The sequence below is a fragment of the Taudactylus pleione genome, unplaced genomic scaffold (genome assembly GCF_031769625.1).
Source record: "Taudactylus pleione unplaced genomic scaffold, aTauple2 ptg000198l, whole genome shotgun sequence".
Classification (NCBI taxonomy): domain Eukaryota; kingdom Metazoa; phylum Chordata; class Amphibia; order Anura; family Myobatrachidae; genus Taudactylus; species Taudactylus pleione.
Window position 1 is genome coordinate 15,831,254 of NW_028284600.1, and position 19,007 is coordinate 15,850,260.

Below are 19,007 nucleotides of genomic sequence, written 5' to 3' on the forward strand. Positions count from 1 at the left end.
TGGTGTTCTCAAATTGTGTGAAATAGCTGTAATATACATTTGTTTTGTAAGGGAGAAAGATGTTAGAAAACAATATTTTTTTTGGGGGAAAATAAATGCTGTAGTTAAATTAGGGGTACATTAAAATTGGTGTAAGTATGTTTTTGTGTCTTAAAAGTGCATTTTTGAAAACTTTAAAAAATACACCTGTTACATTCACCTGAAATTCTAAAAACACTTGGCCCAGCCATACAGCCCCCCCCCACATACCGATCCCACTACTTTAAACCCATTTCCCAAACACTTTTATTTTTTCACCCCCAAAATTACATGTCATTATTGGCCAAATTAAGCAGGGCCCGTTCTGCACATCTCGCTCGCAGACAGAGAGCGGAGCGTGTCAACCCCATTTTCTGGGAGGGACGAGGCCATGGTCTGCGTTGGTGGATGCAGATTCCAGGCCTCCTGTGTGACCAGGCACCAGCCAGGCTGCTGGAAGCTTCAACTCCCACAGCCTGACCAAAGGAGCAAGGATTCCGACATCGGTCGCAGTGCTGGGATCGCAAATGCAGCAAAGAGGTGTCTGGCACCCCCTTCTGCAACTGCATGTGAGCTGGATGGATTTGCACAGCCGCTTGTGTGCTGCTCTGCAAATCTGTCCATATCAACATTGCAGGCTTGGATCGCCATCGCAAGCATAGCTACCGATGGTTGCTCTTTGGTCAGGCTAAAGCATCCCGCAGCCTGACCGGGTGCTGGTCACGTAAGAGGCCAGGAATCTCCATCCACCGACGCAGTCCCTGTCCTCACCCCTCGCAGAAAACGGGGACGCCACACCGGGTCTGCACAGATGCATCGGAGATGTACGTTCATCATCGGATAACCGTACATCTCTGAATCAGGCTCCGCGGATCCCACCAGCTGATGTGATTTAAGTGCCTGACTTTCCGAAAATATGGAGACAAAGGATATTGCTATACATCTACATACAAGAAGGAGAATGGCCGGCTTGTGTCTCAGTACTTAGCAATGAGAGGCTGATGGACAGATGCCACATGATGTTGTTGGAAATTATGTGTGTGCAGGTTCTGATATTGCAGAGTTATATACTGTACGCACGGATGACTCAAACTAGTATGAACAAACAAGTTAGTAAACCAGCGGCGTTGGTTTATTGAAATATAGTAGGTACAGCCATACCTCAATGGAACGCCCTATATATTTGCCAGTGTGTACCCAGCATAAGGCTCACAAGGGAGTTACCTGAACTTACCTAGTTTGGATCTGTGGCTCATTTTAGTTTTGGAGGGAATTATGTTATATTGGTTTGGGGTGTTTTTAAGTATGTTTTACTTGTTGTGAAGTTTTTCTAATTAGGGTTATTTAATATATAAATGTTGGTTACTATATTATAGGAATTATTGAAATGTATGTACGATATGGGTTATTTACTATATAAATGTTGGTTGCTATATTATAGGAATTATTGAAATGTATGTACGATATGATTTCACTTGGCCTAGGTACAGGTATACAAGGAGACTACAGAGACTATTCCCCACATAGGATCTCAATCAATTGACAAAGGATCTCATTCCAAAACGCATTGGTGCTGTAAGCTGGGACCTGCCTCTACTTACCTGGATTTGGTCACCAATAAGGAACTCCATTTTACCTCCTACACTTCCCGGGTTATGATGAGTGAGTGTATTTTGGACGTTTTCTATCAAGTAATTTGTAATGCAAGTAATGCTGCAGGCAAGATCTGAAAATCTCAGTCACAATGCACTGGAATAGTATAGGATGCACGATAGATCGTGGGCCAATTTGAATAGCTTTTAACACCAAATCGTGCCCACAAATGCTGTGGAGCTGCTGGGGGAGAAAATCGGACATGATATCGGATGGTGACTAGAACGCCTAGTGTGCAGGCACCTTCAGTCTTACCACTTTGGGGACAGTCTATTTCACTGCATTTTTATATAGTGCTTTCATGTAGCACTTTATTAATACATGTATGATTTTATGGTAGTGCACTATTAGTGTGTTTTTGATGATTTCCAAAAATGGATTCAGCTATTGATTGTTGCTAAGCACCAATGGCACCAACGATGGAGACCATCAATGTTTGAACATCCGATGACCATTCCTACTATGATACTGCTGTGCTGTTGCTGTAACACTGTTATGTTACTGCTGGAAGACTGCTGTGCTGCTGTGACCACAGTGCAGGGCCAGATTAACAATGGGGCGGATGGAGCTACAGCTCCAGGCCTCCACATAAAAAAGGGCCCAGGATGATGATGACCAGCTGCTTAGCTGGCCACACAGTTGCCATAAATCATAAATATTAAGCAAATTATTTCTGGTCTACTCACAAAATTATGATTTTTCTGTATTTCGGGAGACAGTGGGGCTGTACACACTCACTTGGCTCTGACCCGTCCCCCCTTCAGAGCATCAGTCACAGCTACCCTGCTTCTTATAATAGGCCCTTGAAGATTTTCAGCTCCAGGCCCATTTGGCCCTTAATCCGGCCCTGCCACAGTGCACTGTTCCCAGTCACTGAGGAGGAGCCTGTAGCATGGGGAAAGTCTCTGAGGGCAGCCACTGTTTTATCGATGACTGTCTCAAGACTCCACTTGAAACAACCTGCTACAGCATCTTACCGTCATCTCTTCAGCTGTATTCAATGACTATAAATTCTAGCCAGCTACACCCATGCAGCCACAAATGGAGATGTGAATGAATTGCGTACGACTCTTAATTGCCCGTAGATGCATATGCCTGGTTCCAGGCAGTGCCGTAACTAGGGTTGTGCGACCAGTGCCAAGGCACAGGGCACCACAGGGCAGGGGGCGTTGTTTGGGCCTGTACATTTTCCTGTTTATTATCATTCTCACTTGTAGCTTCCTCTTCTTTTATCCCCAGCATCTCCTGGCCTCCCCTATCTCTTCCCCGGCCCTTCCCCATGAGGCCATGGCCCTTATTCAGGTACACTATCTTATGTCCCTATTTAAAAAATTGTGTGGGGGGGGTAGGAGGGCGCCAATGCTCTCTCTGCCACAGGGTACCAAAAAGTGTAGTTACGGCTCTGGTTCCAGGGCATGAGCAGAGATAAGTAACGCAAGATACGTCCTCATATCGGACTTGTGTGCAATGCTGCATCACTTCCAATGTATTACACCTGTGAACTATGGGCCTGATTCAGATCCGCAAGCAAATGCCATCGAACCTGCAATATCTCACGGACTCGCAATTGCAAAAATATGCTAATGACTCTCCCCCTGTCCAATGCATAGAGATGCCCACTGATAGCATCTTACATTCCCCCGCTCATGCGCACAACTGGAAACACTGAAGAGAGTGCATGCAGATCTGGCGGCCATCAGCCTTCTGAGTAAAGGTGCGTACACACGGACAGATATAGCATTACGATATGAATGATAACGATATCGTTCAACGATATATTGTTCATATCTTTAATTTTTATTCAGTGAATGACCAATGATGCGCGTGAACGATAACGATATCTATGATCGTCCGTACATGCAGGCCAATCTGGACGATATCGTCAACTTTGCATGTTCGGAGATGTGGCAGGATGACTCACTGAAAGATATCTTTGAAAGATATCTTTCATGTCGTTGGTGGTACAGATCGTCCCGTGTGTATGCACCTGAAGTCTAAGCTGTCACAGACATAGCGGCTCTCCAGACACATAGAGGGCTCTCCTGCTGTGAGCAAGGCTAATTTATGCACACTCAGAAACAGTGTTTAAATGGTCTAACATGCCTGCATTTTTCTAACCACCCCCCATTACCTCCCCCAAACTCTGACTACCTGTCACTCACTTTCGAGGAATTCATCTTTGTGTACTTGATAGCAAAACAATCCCACAGTGCTGCTTTCATGCATGCGCAATTGCTAAGAATCGCTCAAACTGAGTAAATATCTGCATTGCGTGCGGATCTGAATCAGGCCCAATATTATATTATCGCTCCCTGGAAGCCATTAGTAACATGGCCGTCTCAGCGGAAGATATTTTTTTTATTTTTTTTTTAAGAAATTGATGTCGGAGGGTGAGAAAAGGAAAAGAGAAACATTTTGATGCAATTATTTACACCTTTATTGTATTCTAAAAATATTCTGCATATAAAGTTGGCAGGGAAGTAGCGCTGGAGATAATAAGTGGGTCATGACTGTGCTACCATATGACAGTTTACTTGTGGTACCTGGCAGGGCTGCCATCAGAAATTGTGGGGCCCCAGACTGTCAAAACAGACAGGGCCCCTTACTTTGGGCAGGTGGGGGGACAGTTTGTCAGAGGTGGGTGTTGCTGTGAATGTGGGTGGAGCTACAATGGAGGTATGGCATCAATGGTGGGTAAACCAGTTTAGAGAAAGGTGTGGGAGTAAGGTGAGGGTGAGAGTGCAGGGTGCAGGGTGAAGGGTGAGAGTGCAGGGTGAGAGTGCAGGGTGAGAGTGCACGCTGAGGGTGCAGGCTGAGGGTACAGGGTGAGAGTGCAGGGTGAGGGTGAAGGGTAAAGGGTGAGAGTGCAGGCTGAGGGTGAGGGTGCAAGGTGAGGGTGAGAGTGCAGGGTGAGGGTGCAGGGTGAGGGTGCAGGGTGCAGGGTGAGGGTACAGGGTGAAGGTACAGGGTGAAGGTACAGGGTGAGGGTGAGGGTACAGGGTGAGGGTGAAGGGTGCAGGGTGAGGGTACAGGGTGAAGGTACAGGGTAAGTGTGAGGGTACAGGGTGAGGGTGAAGGGTGAGAGTGCAGGCTGAGAGTGCAGGGTAAAGGGTGAGAGTGCAGGCTGAGGGTGAAGGGTGAGGGTGCAGGGTGAGAGTGCAGGCTGAGGGTGCAGGGTGAGAGTGCAGGGTGATGGGTGCAGGGTGAGAGTGCAGGCTGAGGGTGAAGGGTGCAGGCTGAGGGTGAAGGGTGAGAGTGCAGGGTGAGAGTGCAGGCTGAGGGTGCAGGGTGAGAGTGCGAGTGCAGGCTGAGGGTACAGGCTGAGGGTGAAGGGTGAGAGTACAGGGTGAAGGGTGAGAGTGCAGGCTGAGGGTACAGGGTGAGGGTGAAGGGTGAGGGTGCAGGGTGAGAGTCCAGGCTGAGGGTACAGGGTGAGAGTGCAGGCTGAGGGTGAGGGTGAAGGGTGAGGGTGCAGGGTGAGGGTGCGAGTGCAGGGTGAGGGTGAAGGGTGAGGGTGCAGGCTGAGGGTGAAGGTGCAGGGTGAGAGCGCAGGCTGAGGGTGAAGGGTGAGGGTGCAGGCTGAGGGTGCAGTGTGAGGGTGAAGGGTACAGGGTGAGAGTGCAGGCTGAGGGTGAAGGGTGAGAGTGCAGGCTGAGGGTGAAGGGTGAGGGTGAAGGGTACAGGGTGAGGGTGCAGGGTGAGTGCAGGCTGAGGGTGCAGGGTGAAGGGTACAGGGTGAGAGTGCAGGCTGAGGGTGAAGGGTGCAGGGTGAGAGTGCAGGCTGAGGGTGAAGGGTGCAGGGTGAGAGTGCAGGCTGAGGGTGAAGGGTGAGAGTGCAGGCTGAGGGTACAGGGTGAGAGTGCAGGCTGAGGGTACAGGGTGAAAGTACAGGGTGAAGGGTGCAGGGTGAGAGTGCAGGCTGAAGGGTGAGTGTGCAGGCTGAGAGATTGAGAGCAAAGTGAAGGTGTGACAATGGGAGCCTCGGTACCTGGTATCTGTAGCAGGAATAACTGGATGGGAAGTGGGATCCCCCGCCGCCTCTCCTGCCCGAGAGGGCACTTTCTCTTAACTTCATATGGCATGGGCGTCGGCTGTAGATAGCCTCTTCCCCGCCGCTGCTGCTCCCCCTTCCCTCAGCTGCTCTCTTCCGGCCAGCCTCTCCTCACAGGCAGGTGGTTGCCATGATGCTGCTGCTGCTCCTCGTTGCTGCTTACACTCACCCCAAGTCCCAGACAGAGAGGGGGCCCGGCCGGCAGCAGAGTGCATAAGGACTAGCGGCATTTCGATTTGGTGCCAGACGCGAGCCAATAAAACTCGCAAACTGGCAGCCAATCAGGAGCCGCCGCTGCGGGCGCTCCTGATTGGCTTCCGGTTCACCAGCTAACTCGCTGCTGGCACCAACTTCAAAATACCGCTAGTCCTTATGCACTCTGCTGCCGGCCGGGCCCCCTCTCTGCCGGGGCCCGGGACTATAGTACCGGCAGTCCCCCCCTGATGGCGGCCCTGGTACCTGGTATTAGACCTTTTGAGGACACTATTTCTTAATCAATACAATGCACATCCTCTTATCAAATGAATTATTGCAAATTTGAAATTTCCTTTGATCAGTCCCTTTATCCATAACATTAAAGGATGTAATAAAGAAATTAGCAAAATGTTTGATATGCAAATCTGCAACATGTTCCTGCATGTAACTAGGACAAGGAGGGTAATTGCTAGTGGAACATCTGCCCAAGCTGTTTAGAGTTCTTCAGTCATATGTTTATATAAAATAATTTTACTTTCTGTTCAAAGTAGTAAATAGATCTGCAGATGTACAAGAACTAGTGCAGGCAAACCACCGGGCTGGCAGGAAAACTGACATCAATGGGTGGTGATATAAAAACAATGCAGCTGGCAGTGGAATATTTGGCTCACACGAGATCACACTGGCAACACGCTGATATCATGGATCTAGTCAGAGCATCGTTAGTTCCTATAAAAAAGAGACCTAAAATTGCTCATGTTCCCTCTTCACTTAGCAGCTATGAAGTGAAATTTAAAGAGTTATCCCTGTTTGTTGTGGAGAGGAAGATGGGGACAAGCAGGAGGAATTTTCTGATGGAACTTGCAAGGAAAAGAGGATTTCAAGTTGAAAATGAACTAAGGTAGGGCAATGATTAGTTATAGAGGGGAATTTTTGGTGACACGATCTACAAAATAGTATCACCGAGCTGTGGTTTATGATCATTTATGTGCTTAAATGACAAAGCATACTGGGAATTGCAGTACATTTCTGGTACTCCAAAGACTGAGAGCATATCTGTATACCAGTATATATAACAATTTCTTACATTTTTATACAGTACCTTCCAACATTGTGAGGCTGCAAACTTGGATGCCCCTGTGGAATTTTTTTCCACAAAAACACAGTATTTTAAGCCACACACAATGTAAGCACTTGTCTCCACGGTGTGAACGAGTACTAATATCGCCCAACCCCAAGAAAATTGGGACATAAGTCGTAGTATGGTGGGACTGTCAGGTTGACTGTGATGGTATAAATTTTGTTCCATCAGTCTATGTCACTGGGGTTGGTGTCACCAGTATGCCCAATAGTCCCCCGCATGCCCAAAAAAGGGGCATGGCCTCATGGCACCCCCCCATTTTTATTACTCTGGGGGCTTGCCTAGCACTCCTGGAGATGCCGAGATGCCCACAGAGACTCTCCCTGCACTGCCGGCTTCTTCTCAGTGACCAGGAATTAGTGCTGCACAATAATGTCACAGTACAGTGACCGGCTTCCTTGTCACCAAGGAGCAGTGGTGGCTCCAGAGGTGGGCTTGGTGGAGCCATACCAACTGTCAGGAAGTCCCAGCCGATGATGTTTGGCAGCATTTCGAAGGGCAGTTGGTGTGGCTCCACTATTTGAATTTTGGACTGCGCTGCACCCCCACCTCTGGAGCCACCACTGCTGAGGGATTCAGTATGAAACACCGCTGGCCGCATGGCCATAACCTAACCCCCCTATCCCCGACGCTTAAACCTAAGTCCCCCGGGGAGGTGCCTAACCCTAACCTTCCCCTGGGGGTGCCTAACCCCCCCTTCCCCGCTACCTATACCTAAGTCCCCCGGGGGGTGCCTAACCCAAAGTTCCCCCTGGGAACCCTAAACCTAACCCTCCCCCCCTGCGGCTGTCCGCACTTGATCGGGATGCCAGGTGCCGGTCTCCCGGCGTAGATTAGTTAACCCTCGCCGGGATTCTGTAGTTTATGATGCCAGCGATCGGCATTGTGACCGCTGGCATCATAAACGCATACCCTGCTGAGTAGGAGCCAGCATTTTGGTGTCACCCCCTTGGATGGTGACATCTGGTGCATTCCGCACCCCCCTAGTGAACCACTAGTCTATGGATTATATTTCATGTATATGTGTGAGAGAATGTGCTCTACTTCTGGGATATATAAAAAGCCAATATAAACAACAATCTCCTAAGTGTCCCAATTTTGGTAAGACAATAGTGATTTTGAAGGGCTGTCTGGCGGTCCCAAATTAAATTTATCCTGTCATTGTGCCGATTCATATAGGTATTAGGAGTTGTTGCTCTGCCAAATGCTGTTTAAATAGGTATCTCCATAGTAGGAGGCATAAAAAATGGAAATATAGAAAAAAAAGCTGACTGAAGTCATGGCTACGCCCTTATTTTGTCACAGTCATGCCCCTATACCACTGCCGAGACCTCCAATGTTGAGAAGTATAAAGCACTGATCTTTACAATCACAGGAATAAAGCTAGTTACACACTATACGATTTTCAGGCCAACCTGACAAATTTTGAGTCATTGGCCTAATAATTAAGTAGTGTGTGTGCTGTACAAAACCCCGATGAATGGTCCAGAACCCGCAGGATCGTGCTGCACACAATATGTCCTTCACATTGTTTTAGTATTGTTCTGAAAATGCAGTGTGTACGGACCTCGGCCGATGTCTGCTAATTAATTAGCATTCCCCTATGGAGACAAGACAATTTGGAATAGAAAGGGTCAATTAGAACTTAACGATTATTGTGTAGTGTGTACTCTGATTTCAGGATTGTTTTGGTCACAAAATTGGTCCATCGTTTGGCAAATCTTATAGTGTGTACCCAGCAGTGGCGGCTCCAGAGGTGGGGCTTCAGCGTAGTGCAAAATTCAAATAGGGGATTCACACCAGCTGCCACCCCAAACGCTGCCAAACACCGCCGGATGAAACTCACTGGCAGTTGGTGTGACTCCACTATCAGCCCCACCTCTGGAGCCGCCCCTTGTACCTAGGTGAAGTTGCAGATGGTTGGGGGTGGATACATTTAGTATCCCGGCACAGGGGATGCTGGCGCCTAGAATACCGGTGCGGGAGTGCCGGCATCCCATACCCATCGGGGTTGAGGAATTGTCCAGCCTTGGGTTGTCCTAGTAATGTAATCTTATCTATTTCCATTTATGAATGAATCCTAATAATGCTGCCAAAGGTTTTTTTTATCGCATGGCTATTCAGCCATGTGGGAGAAAAAAATCTAATTTCATACTGAGAGCTACTGCCAGTTAGAAAATGCTGGGATTTGTGGTTCCAGTGCAGTTGCTATGCCAAATGATGCTTTTTACAGGTTTACCTGGTTTTGCTTACAGTGGCTCGCTCAAAAGAACGCTTCTTTTTAGTTTTGCAAATATTTATTTTCTTCTCCCAATAATTTTTACTGAAGTGTATGACATCATACGAAATTAAGTACAGGTTGAGTCTCCCATATCCAAAATGCTTGGGACCAGGGGTATTTTGGATAATGGAATATTCTATATTTTGGAATATTTTCATATCATAATGAAATATCTTGGGAATAGGACCCAAATATACACACACAATGTATTTATGTATTATATACACCTTATACACACAGCCTGCAGGTAATTTTATACAATATAGTCAATAATTTTGTGGTTCAAACAAAGTTTGTGTACAGAAATTATATTAATTTATGTTTCATTTACACCTTATACACACAGCCTGAAGGTTATTTTATACTGTATTTTTAATAATTTGTGCCTTAGACAAAGTTTGTGTACATTGAACCATCAAAATTCAAAGGTTTCATTATCTCAGTCATGCCAAAATAATTCCGTATTTCGGAATATTCTATATTTCGTTATATATATTTGGATATGGGAGACTCAACCTGTATGATACAATATATTATTTGAATGAGAATAGAAATAAAATATAATATGAATAGTATTACATTTTATACTCCAAAACCCATGCATATAAAATATGATGCGACTACTTACAATGGGCTCAATTTAATTCAACACAAATTGAATAGCGCCGGGAATGAGCTCCCACAGCTATTCAATTCACCAAGGTGTTAAGCCCGACTGAAGGATTTCTTCTTGCACTCCTCATTTTCTGCTGCAAAAATATGCTAATGTCTGCAACTGTCCACCCGGCATAGAGATGCCCACATTACCACTTTTGCACATTCGTAAGACCAAGTAATCCCGCGTATACATTTGTAACATTGAGTAACATTGACCCTGACGCAGAATTACAGCCGGTCTGACCTGTCTCAGAAATTGCAACTGTCGTTGCACGTAGTGAGTACACAAGCTGCGTATGCCGTTTCATTGGCTAATTTATGCACGACCAGGAAACAGCATTCAATTGGACAGGCATGCCTGTGTTTCTCCAACCATGCCCCAGTCACCACCCCCAAATGCTGATGTCCTGTCACTGCGATGGCTTTGTGTCTGAGTATGTGATCACAGTGGGATTGCAATACGCATGCGCAGTACGCACCATCGGCCGATCTGCATACGCTGTTGCGATCCATGATGAATCAGGCCCTCAATGCTGAAGTTCATGGAGTTGAAAGATTTTTTTTGCTACTGTGCATGAGTGAAAATCCCTGAAAACACGATTGGCACCTGCGTCCTACAGTAAGTACCCACAAATGCGCTGTTACGATTTATATAGACAGTAACAGAAATGTCTTGGAAAAGTGCTGGGCGTTCCTGGGAGGTGGCTGAACAGGCACACAGAGATGGTCTGTCTTATGAACATGTGATGGGAGTGTCGCGGACGTTTTGCTGTAGTGCATATACTCAGATGGAAAATCTGCACTAGCCACAGTCTAGTGGTAGTTTAGATGGCGTGACCAATGGTGGAGTCTAAATACACACCATGCGGTATTACAGCATCTACAGGCGCTGACAGTGGGCATCTCAGTCCTTGCACATACGTACAATGTACACCAGGGAAGGGCGTTGTAGTAGCATTGGCATAAAGTGGGCGACCACCAAAAGATGCAGCTGCTTCTGCATCCACTTAAGAATCAGACCCTATTTGTCATCATACTGTATGTGTTCTATTCACCTAGAAAATACCACAGTCATGCTTGGTTTATACACTGTGTGAATGAGCCACAGTTTGCCCAGATAGTCATTTTGTTCTATTTTATACACAGTACCATCTAATGACTGTGATGCCATCTTAAACTTTGAGCTAATGTTGCTCGGTAGGATCTAGTATATAAAATATAACTTTTATTGATGTTCATTAAAATAAAATGTATAATACTATGAGACAAAAAAAAGGGGGGGCTCCAAACGAAATATTAAAAACTTTGTGCATAATGATATATATGTGAATATAAAGAATATAAATTAAAAACTAATTCACTGTGTTCAGGTTATAGAAATACTTTAATATTAGCAGTGGTTTCCTTATCTTTTAATATTAAATAAATAATAATTCATATCTCCCTGATTATGTATTCCTAAATATTATTAGGCAGCTACAGTGGCGTTGTATACAGTTGTCTTATATTAGAAAAGAAAAGAATGATTTTCCACAGTCTAAAAGTATCTATTTATTCTACAACTATGTTTTTAATTCTCAAAATATATATTGACTTTGTATCAATCATTAGCACCACAGTTATGTTAACTGAATCAAATCCCACCTCCACATAGGATCATAGTATACATATTCAGGATAGAGGACCTCATTCAGACCCACTCGCAAGCGCTGAGCACTCGCAAGCGGGTCGATGTGTAGGCCCTGCGCACGCGCAGAGGCTGCACTGCGCGTATGCAAGCCCCGGAGCGAGAGGGAAATTCTCTTGCTCCGGAGCTCACTACATAAGGGACGGCTGTCGATGGTGATTGACAGCTCGCCCCGTTTTGTAGGGGTGGCGAGGGGGTGGTGTCACAAACGGAGGCGTTCCTTATGGAACGCCTGCCGTTTTGTGGGCGGCCGCACTGACATCAGCAGTGATGTCAGTGGGGAGCTTCCTGCTCGATCAGAGCAGGAAGCTCCATGGGGATTGCGGTTGCCGAGACCCAACCTTAAGGTCTCGTTGCAAGCCCCGATGGTCACGATGGTCTTGACCATCGCGAACATCAACCTGGTCGATCGCTAAAGCTGTGGGTGGTAACCAACAGCTTAGCTAACGACCAGGAGGCCGCACTTCAAAAGAGACACGTCCGCCCTCATTCAGAGCGACCGCTCACATTTTGCGAGCTCCTCTGAATGAGGACCAGAGTCTTATAAGGAATAAGTTACATTTTACATCACTTTTCCTATAACAAAAGGAACACAGTAAAACGCCAACATGCGATTCGCTAGAGCTTTATCAAGGCTTGTATCTGCAGACTCACTCCAATTAATGAAGACTGTAAACTACACACTGATGAATATTATATCAATAAATGGCCATGTATAAACCAATATACACCTTATGAGCATAATAATCCTGGACATGATATTTAACAATTAGCTACAATCTATTTATGAAAACCGCTCAGCTAGAAAACACACTCCGGCTAGTGGAGCTAATGATTGATACAAAGTCAATATATATTTTGAGAATTAGAAACATGTTGTAGAATAAATAGATACTTTTGGACTGTGGAAAATCATTCTTTCTTTTCAAATATAAGACAACTGTATACAACGCCACTGTAGCTGACTAATAATATTTAGGAATACATAATCAGTGAGATATGAATGATTATTTATTTAATATTAAAAGATAAGCAAACCACAGGTAATATTAAAGTATTTCTATAACCGGAACACATTGGATTAGTTTTTAATTTTCACACATTTATATTCTTTATATTCACATAGATATCATTATGCATAAAGCCTTTTAATATTTCATTTGGAGCCCCCCCCCCTTTTTTTTCTCATAGAGTTATACATTTTATTTTAATGAACATTAATAAAAGTTATATTTTATATACTTGGTCCAAAGTGCAGCACTGCCAGGTAGACTTTTTTTTTTCTTTTTGTTGGTAATTCTTGATAAATCGGGTGGTAGCACATCCCAGAAATAATTCAAATAAAGGATCAAAGTGCATACTTTGGGATTTTTTGGATGAACTTACTCTTACATATATTTAATTGACAATCAGAATGTAAAGTGTCCTGTGCAGAGAACATTTTCTTGATTCGGTAGGATCTAGGTAATATTACTGAGTAGAAATGTTATGAAATACAAACATATATGAATAAAGTATTGTGCTATATACAGTATATACCTGTACTCATCTTCATGCCTTTTGTGAGAATAATAACACTGGGGATGGAAGGAGTGTGAGGGATCAGGAAAAGTGATTCTGCTGCAATGTTTATATACCATTTAGTAGCAACTTTGACTGTACTCTACTAGTGGGCATCCTCCTATCCCCCAGCTGTATCTTTTGTGTTATCCCCCCTGAACCCTCTCTTCTTTATCCTCCTCTGAAGTCCACTCTATCCATCTATTTTACCCCCTGGCCCCACTTCCCAATATCTAGACCACTTTGCTGCTGGCTTCCCCTCTACCTTTCTTCTGACCTCCCCTCCCTGATCCTTGGCGACTTCAACATCCCCACTGAGCCAACTTCCACCAAACTTCTTGCCCTCTCCTCTTTCTTTTGCCTTTCTCAATGGACCTCCGCCCCCACCAACCTGCTCACTCCCATCTCTGCACTCTCTTTGACTTCTCCAACTTTCCCTTCCCACTCTCACCACCATCTCCTCCCCTTCAATCTCTCATCTTTTCCTGCACCCCTCCTCACACCCAAATCTACTGTCAGCAGACACAATCTTGATGCTCTTGACCCTGCTATTCTGTCCTCTTTGCTAGATACTCTCCTCGCCCCTCTATCCACCCTTGTATGCCCCAATGAGATGGCCTCCTTTCACAACCTCACCCTTACCTCTGTGCTCAAATCTGTTGCCCCCACCTCTCCTGTCCCACTTTGCTGCTCCAAGCCCCAACCTTGGCACACCAAATTTACCCAGGTTCCTAAAAAATGTTAACGCACCACTGAACGCCACTGGAGGCACTCTCACTCTTTAGCTGACTTCCTCCTCTTCAAGTTCATCCTCTCTTCCTACTGCTCTGCCCTCCCCCTGCCAAGCAATCTTTCTTCAAGTCCCTCATCTCTTCTCAGTCCTCCAACCCCTGCTGCCTCTATCCCACATTCAATACACTCCTTTGTCCACCCCCTCCTCCCCTCCCACCTCCCTCAATATCATTGGCTTTGCCTCCTTTTTCACATCCAAAATCAAGGACATCCCTCATATCTCATTTTCCCATCACACTTCTGTCACCCCTTTGACTCTTCCTTCTCCTTCACCCCCCACATTCAATCTCTTGCCCTGTCCTGTCATTTCCAGTTCCATAACTTTGCTCCAATAAGCAACTTCCTCTCCCAGGATGCCATCAAACCATTGTCCACTCACTGATCATCTCTTGCCTTGACTACTGCAACCTTCTCCTCACTGGACTGTCATGCTCCAATCTTGCTCCTCTCCAATCTGTACTTAATGCTGCAGCCATACTTATCGTCCTCTCCCGCCACTCCACATCTGCCTCACCTCTCTGCAAATCCCTTCACTGGCTCCCCTTCCCTTACAAAATCCTTTTCAAACTCCTAACTACCACGTATAAGGCACTCTCCAACCTCATCTTCTTACACACTCCCTCCCGCCCTCTCCGGTCAGCCAAAGACTGCCACCTTTCCACTCCTCTGGTTACCACATCTCACTCCAGAATTCAAGATTTCTCCCAAGCTGCCCCCCAGCATTGGAACAATCACCCTCATTCCATCAGGCTATCTCCCAGTCTGCATTGCTTCAAATGGGTGCTGAAAACCCACCTGTTCATAAAAGCATATCCGTCCTCCACTTAACCATGTCACCACATAGTCTACCTCTTAACTCACCTTACACTGGCTCATTCCTCATGTCTTCCGTTCCATTTGTTTCTCTCTTCTCTTTAGACTGTAAGGTCCATAAGCAGGGCCTTCCTCCCTCCTGTTCTCATCAACTACTTCTCTTGCACATCTGCTACACATCCACCTTGGGCACTCTGCCCCTAGACCCCAATCATCTGTTTTTTTTCCATCGTACTACATCTGTTATTTGCGCCCATGCTGACAGCTACAGGTTTCAGCCTATGCTGTACTTTTCAATTGCACATATTGCATTAGTGTTGAGACTGGTAGTGCTATTTGTACTGTACAGTATTACTCTGTGTTGTCTTGTTGCTTTGCTTTCTATATGGTGCTGTGGAACACTTGTGGCGCCCTATAAATAAAATATAATAATAATATAATAATAAATAATAATAATATACATATACACACACACACATATATTTATATATTATATATAGCTAAACAGTATATATATATATATATATATATATATATATTACACACATACCCACATTCACACCAATGTCACTGTGTGCCCTGTGCATAGACTGCTATGTAGCCTATCCTATTCACCCACCACTCACACCAATGTCACTGTGTGTCCTGTGCACAGACTGCTATGTAGCCTATCCTATTCATCCACCACTCACACCAATGTCACTGTGTGCTCTGTGCACAGACTGCTATGTAGCCTATCCTATTCACCCACCACTCACACCAATGTCACTGTGTGTCCTGTGCGCAGACTGCTATGTAGCCTATCCTATTCATCCACCACTCACACCAATGTTACTGTGTGCTCTGTGCACAGACTGCTATGTAGCCTATCCTATTCACCCACCACTCACACCAATGTCACTGTGTGTCCTGTGCACAGACTGCTATGTAACCTCTCCTATTCACCTACCTCTCACACCTGTGTCACTGTGTGCCCTGTGCACAGACTGCTATGTAGCCTATCCTATTCATCCACCACACACACCAATGTCACTATGTGCTCTGTGCACAGACTGCTATATAGCCTATCCTATTCACCCACCACTCACACCAATATCACTGTGTGCCCTGTGCACAGACTGCTATATAGCCTATCCTGTTCATCCACCACACACACCAATGTCACTGTGTGCCCTGTGCACAGACTGCTATGTAGCCTATCCTATTCACCCACCACTCACACCAATGTCACTGTGTGCCCTCTGCACAGACTGCTATGTAGCCTATCCTATTCACCCACCACTCACACCAATGTCACTGTGTGCCCTGTGCACAGACTGCTATGTAGCCTATCCTATTCACCTACCACTCACACCAATGTCACTGTGTGCCCTGTGCATAGACTGCTATGTAGCCTATCCTATTCTCCCACCACTCACATCAATGTCACTGTGTGCCCTCTGCACAGACTGCTATGTAGCCTATCCTATTCAAGTGACTGCGGGCCCAAAGTACCATTCTCCTCACCCCTTACCGGCCGCGCACATGGTGCCACACCTGTCTCTTGCATTGATAATGTCATTAAATTTGGTTTTTGCTATTGCTCAGCTTTAACTTTATGGATCAAGATGAAACAAAGTGCAGGTTATTTCTAGGAGTTTCCTCTACAAAATGATTCATGAAAATTGTTTCAGTAGTTTGTGTGCCATCTTGGAACAAACAGACACAACGTTCTTATTATATTAGTATACTAGTGTTTGCCCGAAGCTTTGCTCGTGTGGATGCAGGGGCTTTTTAAGAGAGGAGGGGCCTGTGTGCAGCCTCCGTTTGGGCCCCTCCTCTCTGTCGGCGCACTGAGCGCGGTAGATTCTGGCTTCATGCCAGAATCTACTGCGCATGCGTGGGTCTCCGGGAAAATGGTGCCCGTGCATATTTTCCCGGAGACATCTTTTGTAGGCATGCACAGGTCACCGTGAAAATGTACGCTGCCATTTTCCCAGTTATTTCTTGCTGCTCTACAGCACCGGTCCAGTCGCTGTGGAGCAGCACATCGGAATCTGCGGAGAAATAGGTATTTATTAACTATGGGTGCAGGGTGTGCAGTGTGGGCCCCCCTGGACCCAGGGGCCCGTGTGCACTGCACACCTTGCTCCCATTTTTAAGACGCATATGCATGGATGTCTGTTATTGCTCATTGGAACTCAGGTATTAGTGGCATCTAATATTGTGATCTATATTTAATATGTAGTATTTGTCTTGGTGCACCATCTACTGGAATGACATGTATATTGCAACTTCATGAGTCATGATAAGCTGCCTGATTAGTGCTTAATATATAGTTGGGTTTTCCTGCTAAATAGATCTTGAGACATATATATCTATGCATTTCTATATGCATACATAAATAACTGTGTGTGTTCTGGGTGTACAATATATGTATATATTGCATGTATATAAATATTTATATACATATAGCCATTTTGGACTTGAGGAGCCTGTGCAAATTCTGATAAAAATTATTGTCTCCATAGTTCATAAATAATCCATAAAAGTATATTTGTCCCAAAAAAATTATATTTTGGCTTGTGGAGGCAGCTCACTGCACACACCAAGTGTCAAGCGTCTGTTTTCTCCTTTATTGCTCCTCTCCCTAATGTCACATTGAGATAATACATACCTTAGTTTAATTCTAGGTAATTAAGCTATACAATATTGAAAATGCAATCCAAATTCATCCTGTAGTTTTTGCTTAATGCCGGAAAAAAACAGACAGACATATAAAAATTCCGAAAAGATCTTTTTTTGTTTCCATTTCCATTGTAGTGTCCTAGTTTATTTTGTGAACCATAGTAGTGCCCTAGTTAATGCTATGCACCATTGTAGTGTCCTAGTTTATTTTGTGAACCATAGCAGTGCCCTAGTTAATGCTATGCACCATTGTAGTGTCCTAGTTTATTTTGTGAACCATAGTAGTGCCCTAGTTAATGCTATGCACCATTGTAGTGTCCTAGTTTATTTTGTGAACCATAGTAGTGCCCTAGTTAATCCTATGCACCATTGTAGTGCCCTAGTGTATTTTGTGAACCATAGCAGTGCCCTAGTTAATGCTATGCACCATTGTAGTGTTCTAGTTTATTTTGTGAACCATAGCAGTGCCCTAGTTACTGTTATGTGCCATTGTAGTGTCCTAGTTAATGCTATGCACCATTGTAGTGTCCTAGTTTATTTTGTGAACCATAGCAGTGCCCTAGTTAGTGCTATGCACCATTGTAGTGTCCTAGTTTATTTTGTGAACCATAGTAGTGCCCTAGTTAATGCTATGCACCATTGTAGTGTCCTAGTTTATTTTGTGAACCATAGTAGTGCCCTAGTTAATGCTATGCACCATTGTAGTGTCCTAGTGTATTTTGTGAACCATAGCAGTGCCCTAGTTAATGCTATGCACCATTGTAGTGTCCTAGTTTATTTTGTGAACCATAGCAGTGCCCTAGTTAATGCTATGCACCATTGTAGTGTCCTAGTTTATTTTGTGAACCATAGCAGTGCCCTAGTTAATGCTATGCACCATTGTAGTGTCCTAGTTTATTTTGTGAACCATAGTAGTGCCCTAGTTAATGCTATGCACCGTTGTAGTGTCCTAGTGTATTTTGTGAACCATAGTAGTGCCCTAGTTAATGCTATGCACCATTGTAGCGTCCTAGTTTATTTTGTGAACCATAGTAGTGCCCTAGTTAATGTTATGTACCATTGTAGTGTCCTAGTTTATTTTGTGAACCATAGTAGTGCCCTAGTTAATGCTATGCACCATTGTAGTGTCCTAGTTTATTTTGTGAACCATAGTAGTGCCCTAGTTAATATTATGTACCATATAGTGCCCTAGTTAATGCTATGCACCATTGTAGTGTCCTAGTTTATTTTGTGAACCATAGCAGTGCCCTAGTTAATGCTATGCACCATCGTAGTGTCCTAGTTTATTTTGTGAACCATAGTAGTGCCCTAGTTAATGCTATGCACCATTGTAGTGTCCTAGTTTATTTTGTGAACCATAGTAGTGCCCTAGTTAATGCTATGCACCATTGTAGTATCCTAGTGTATTTTGTGAACCATAGCAGTGCCCTAGTTAATGCTATGCACCGTTGTAGTGTCCTAGTGTATTTTGTGAACCATAGTAGTGCCCTAG

At 44.9% G+C, this 19,007-nt stretch overlaps 1 protein-coding gene across 4 annotated transcripts in view; it reads left to right on the forward strand.

Moving 5' to 3' along the window:
- Positions 1-6,540: 6,540 nt before the first annotated feature.
- DNTT (DNA nucleotidylexotransferase) overlaps positions 6,541-19,007 on the forward strand; it is a 473,464-nt gene continuing 460,997 nt past the window's right edge. For all 4 annotated transcript variants that reach the window (XM_088477001.1, XM_088477002.1, XM_088477000.1 and 1 more), the window contains exon 1: positions 6,541-6,818. In XM_088477001.1, coding sequence (XP_088333127.1) covers positions 6,559-6,818 — 260 coding nt within the window. In that variant the 5' untranslated portion in view covers positions 6,541-6,558. The remainder of the gene's footprint in view (positions 6,819-19,007) is intronic.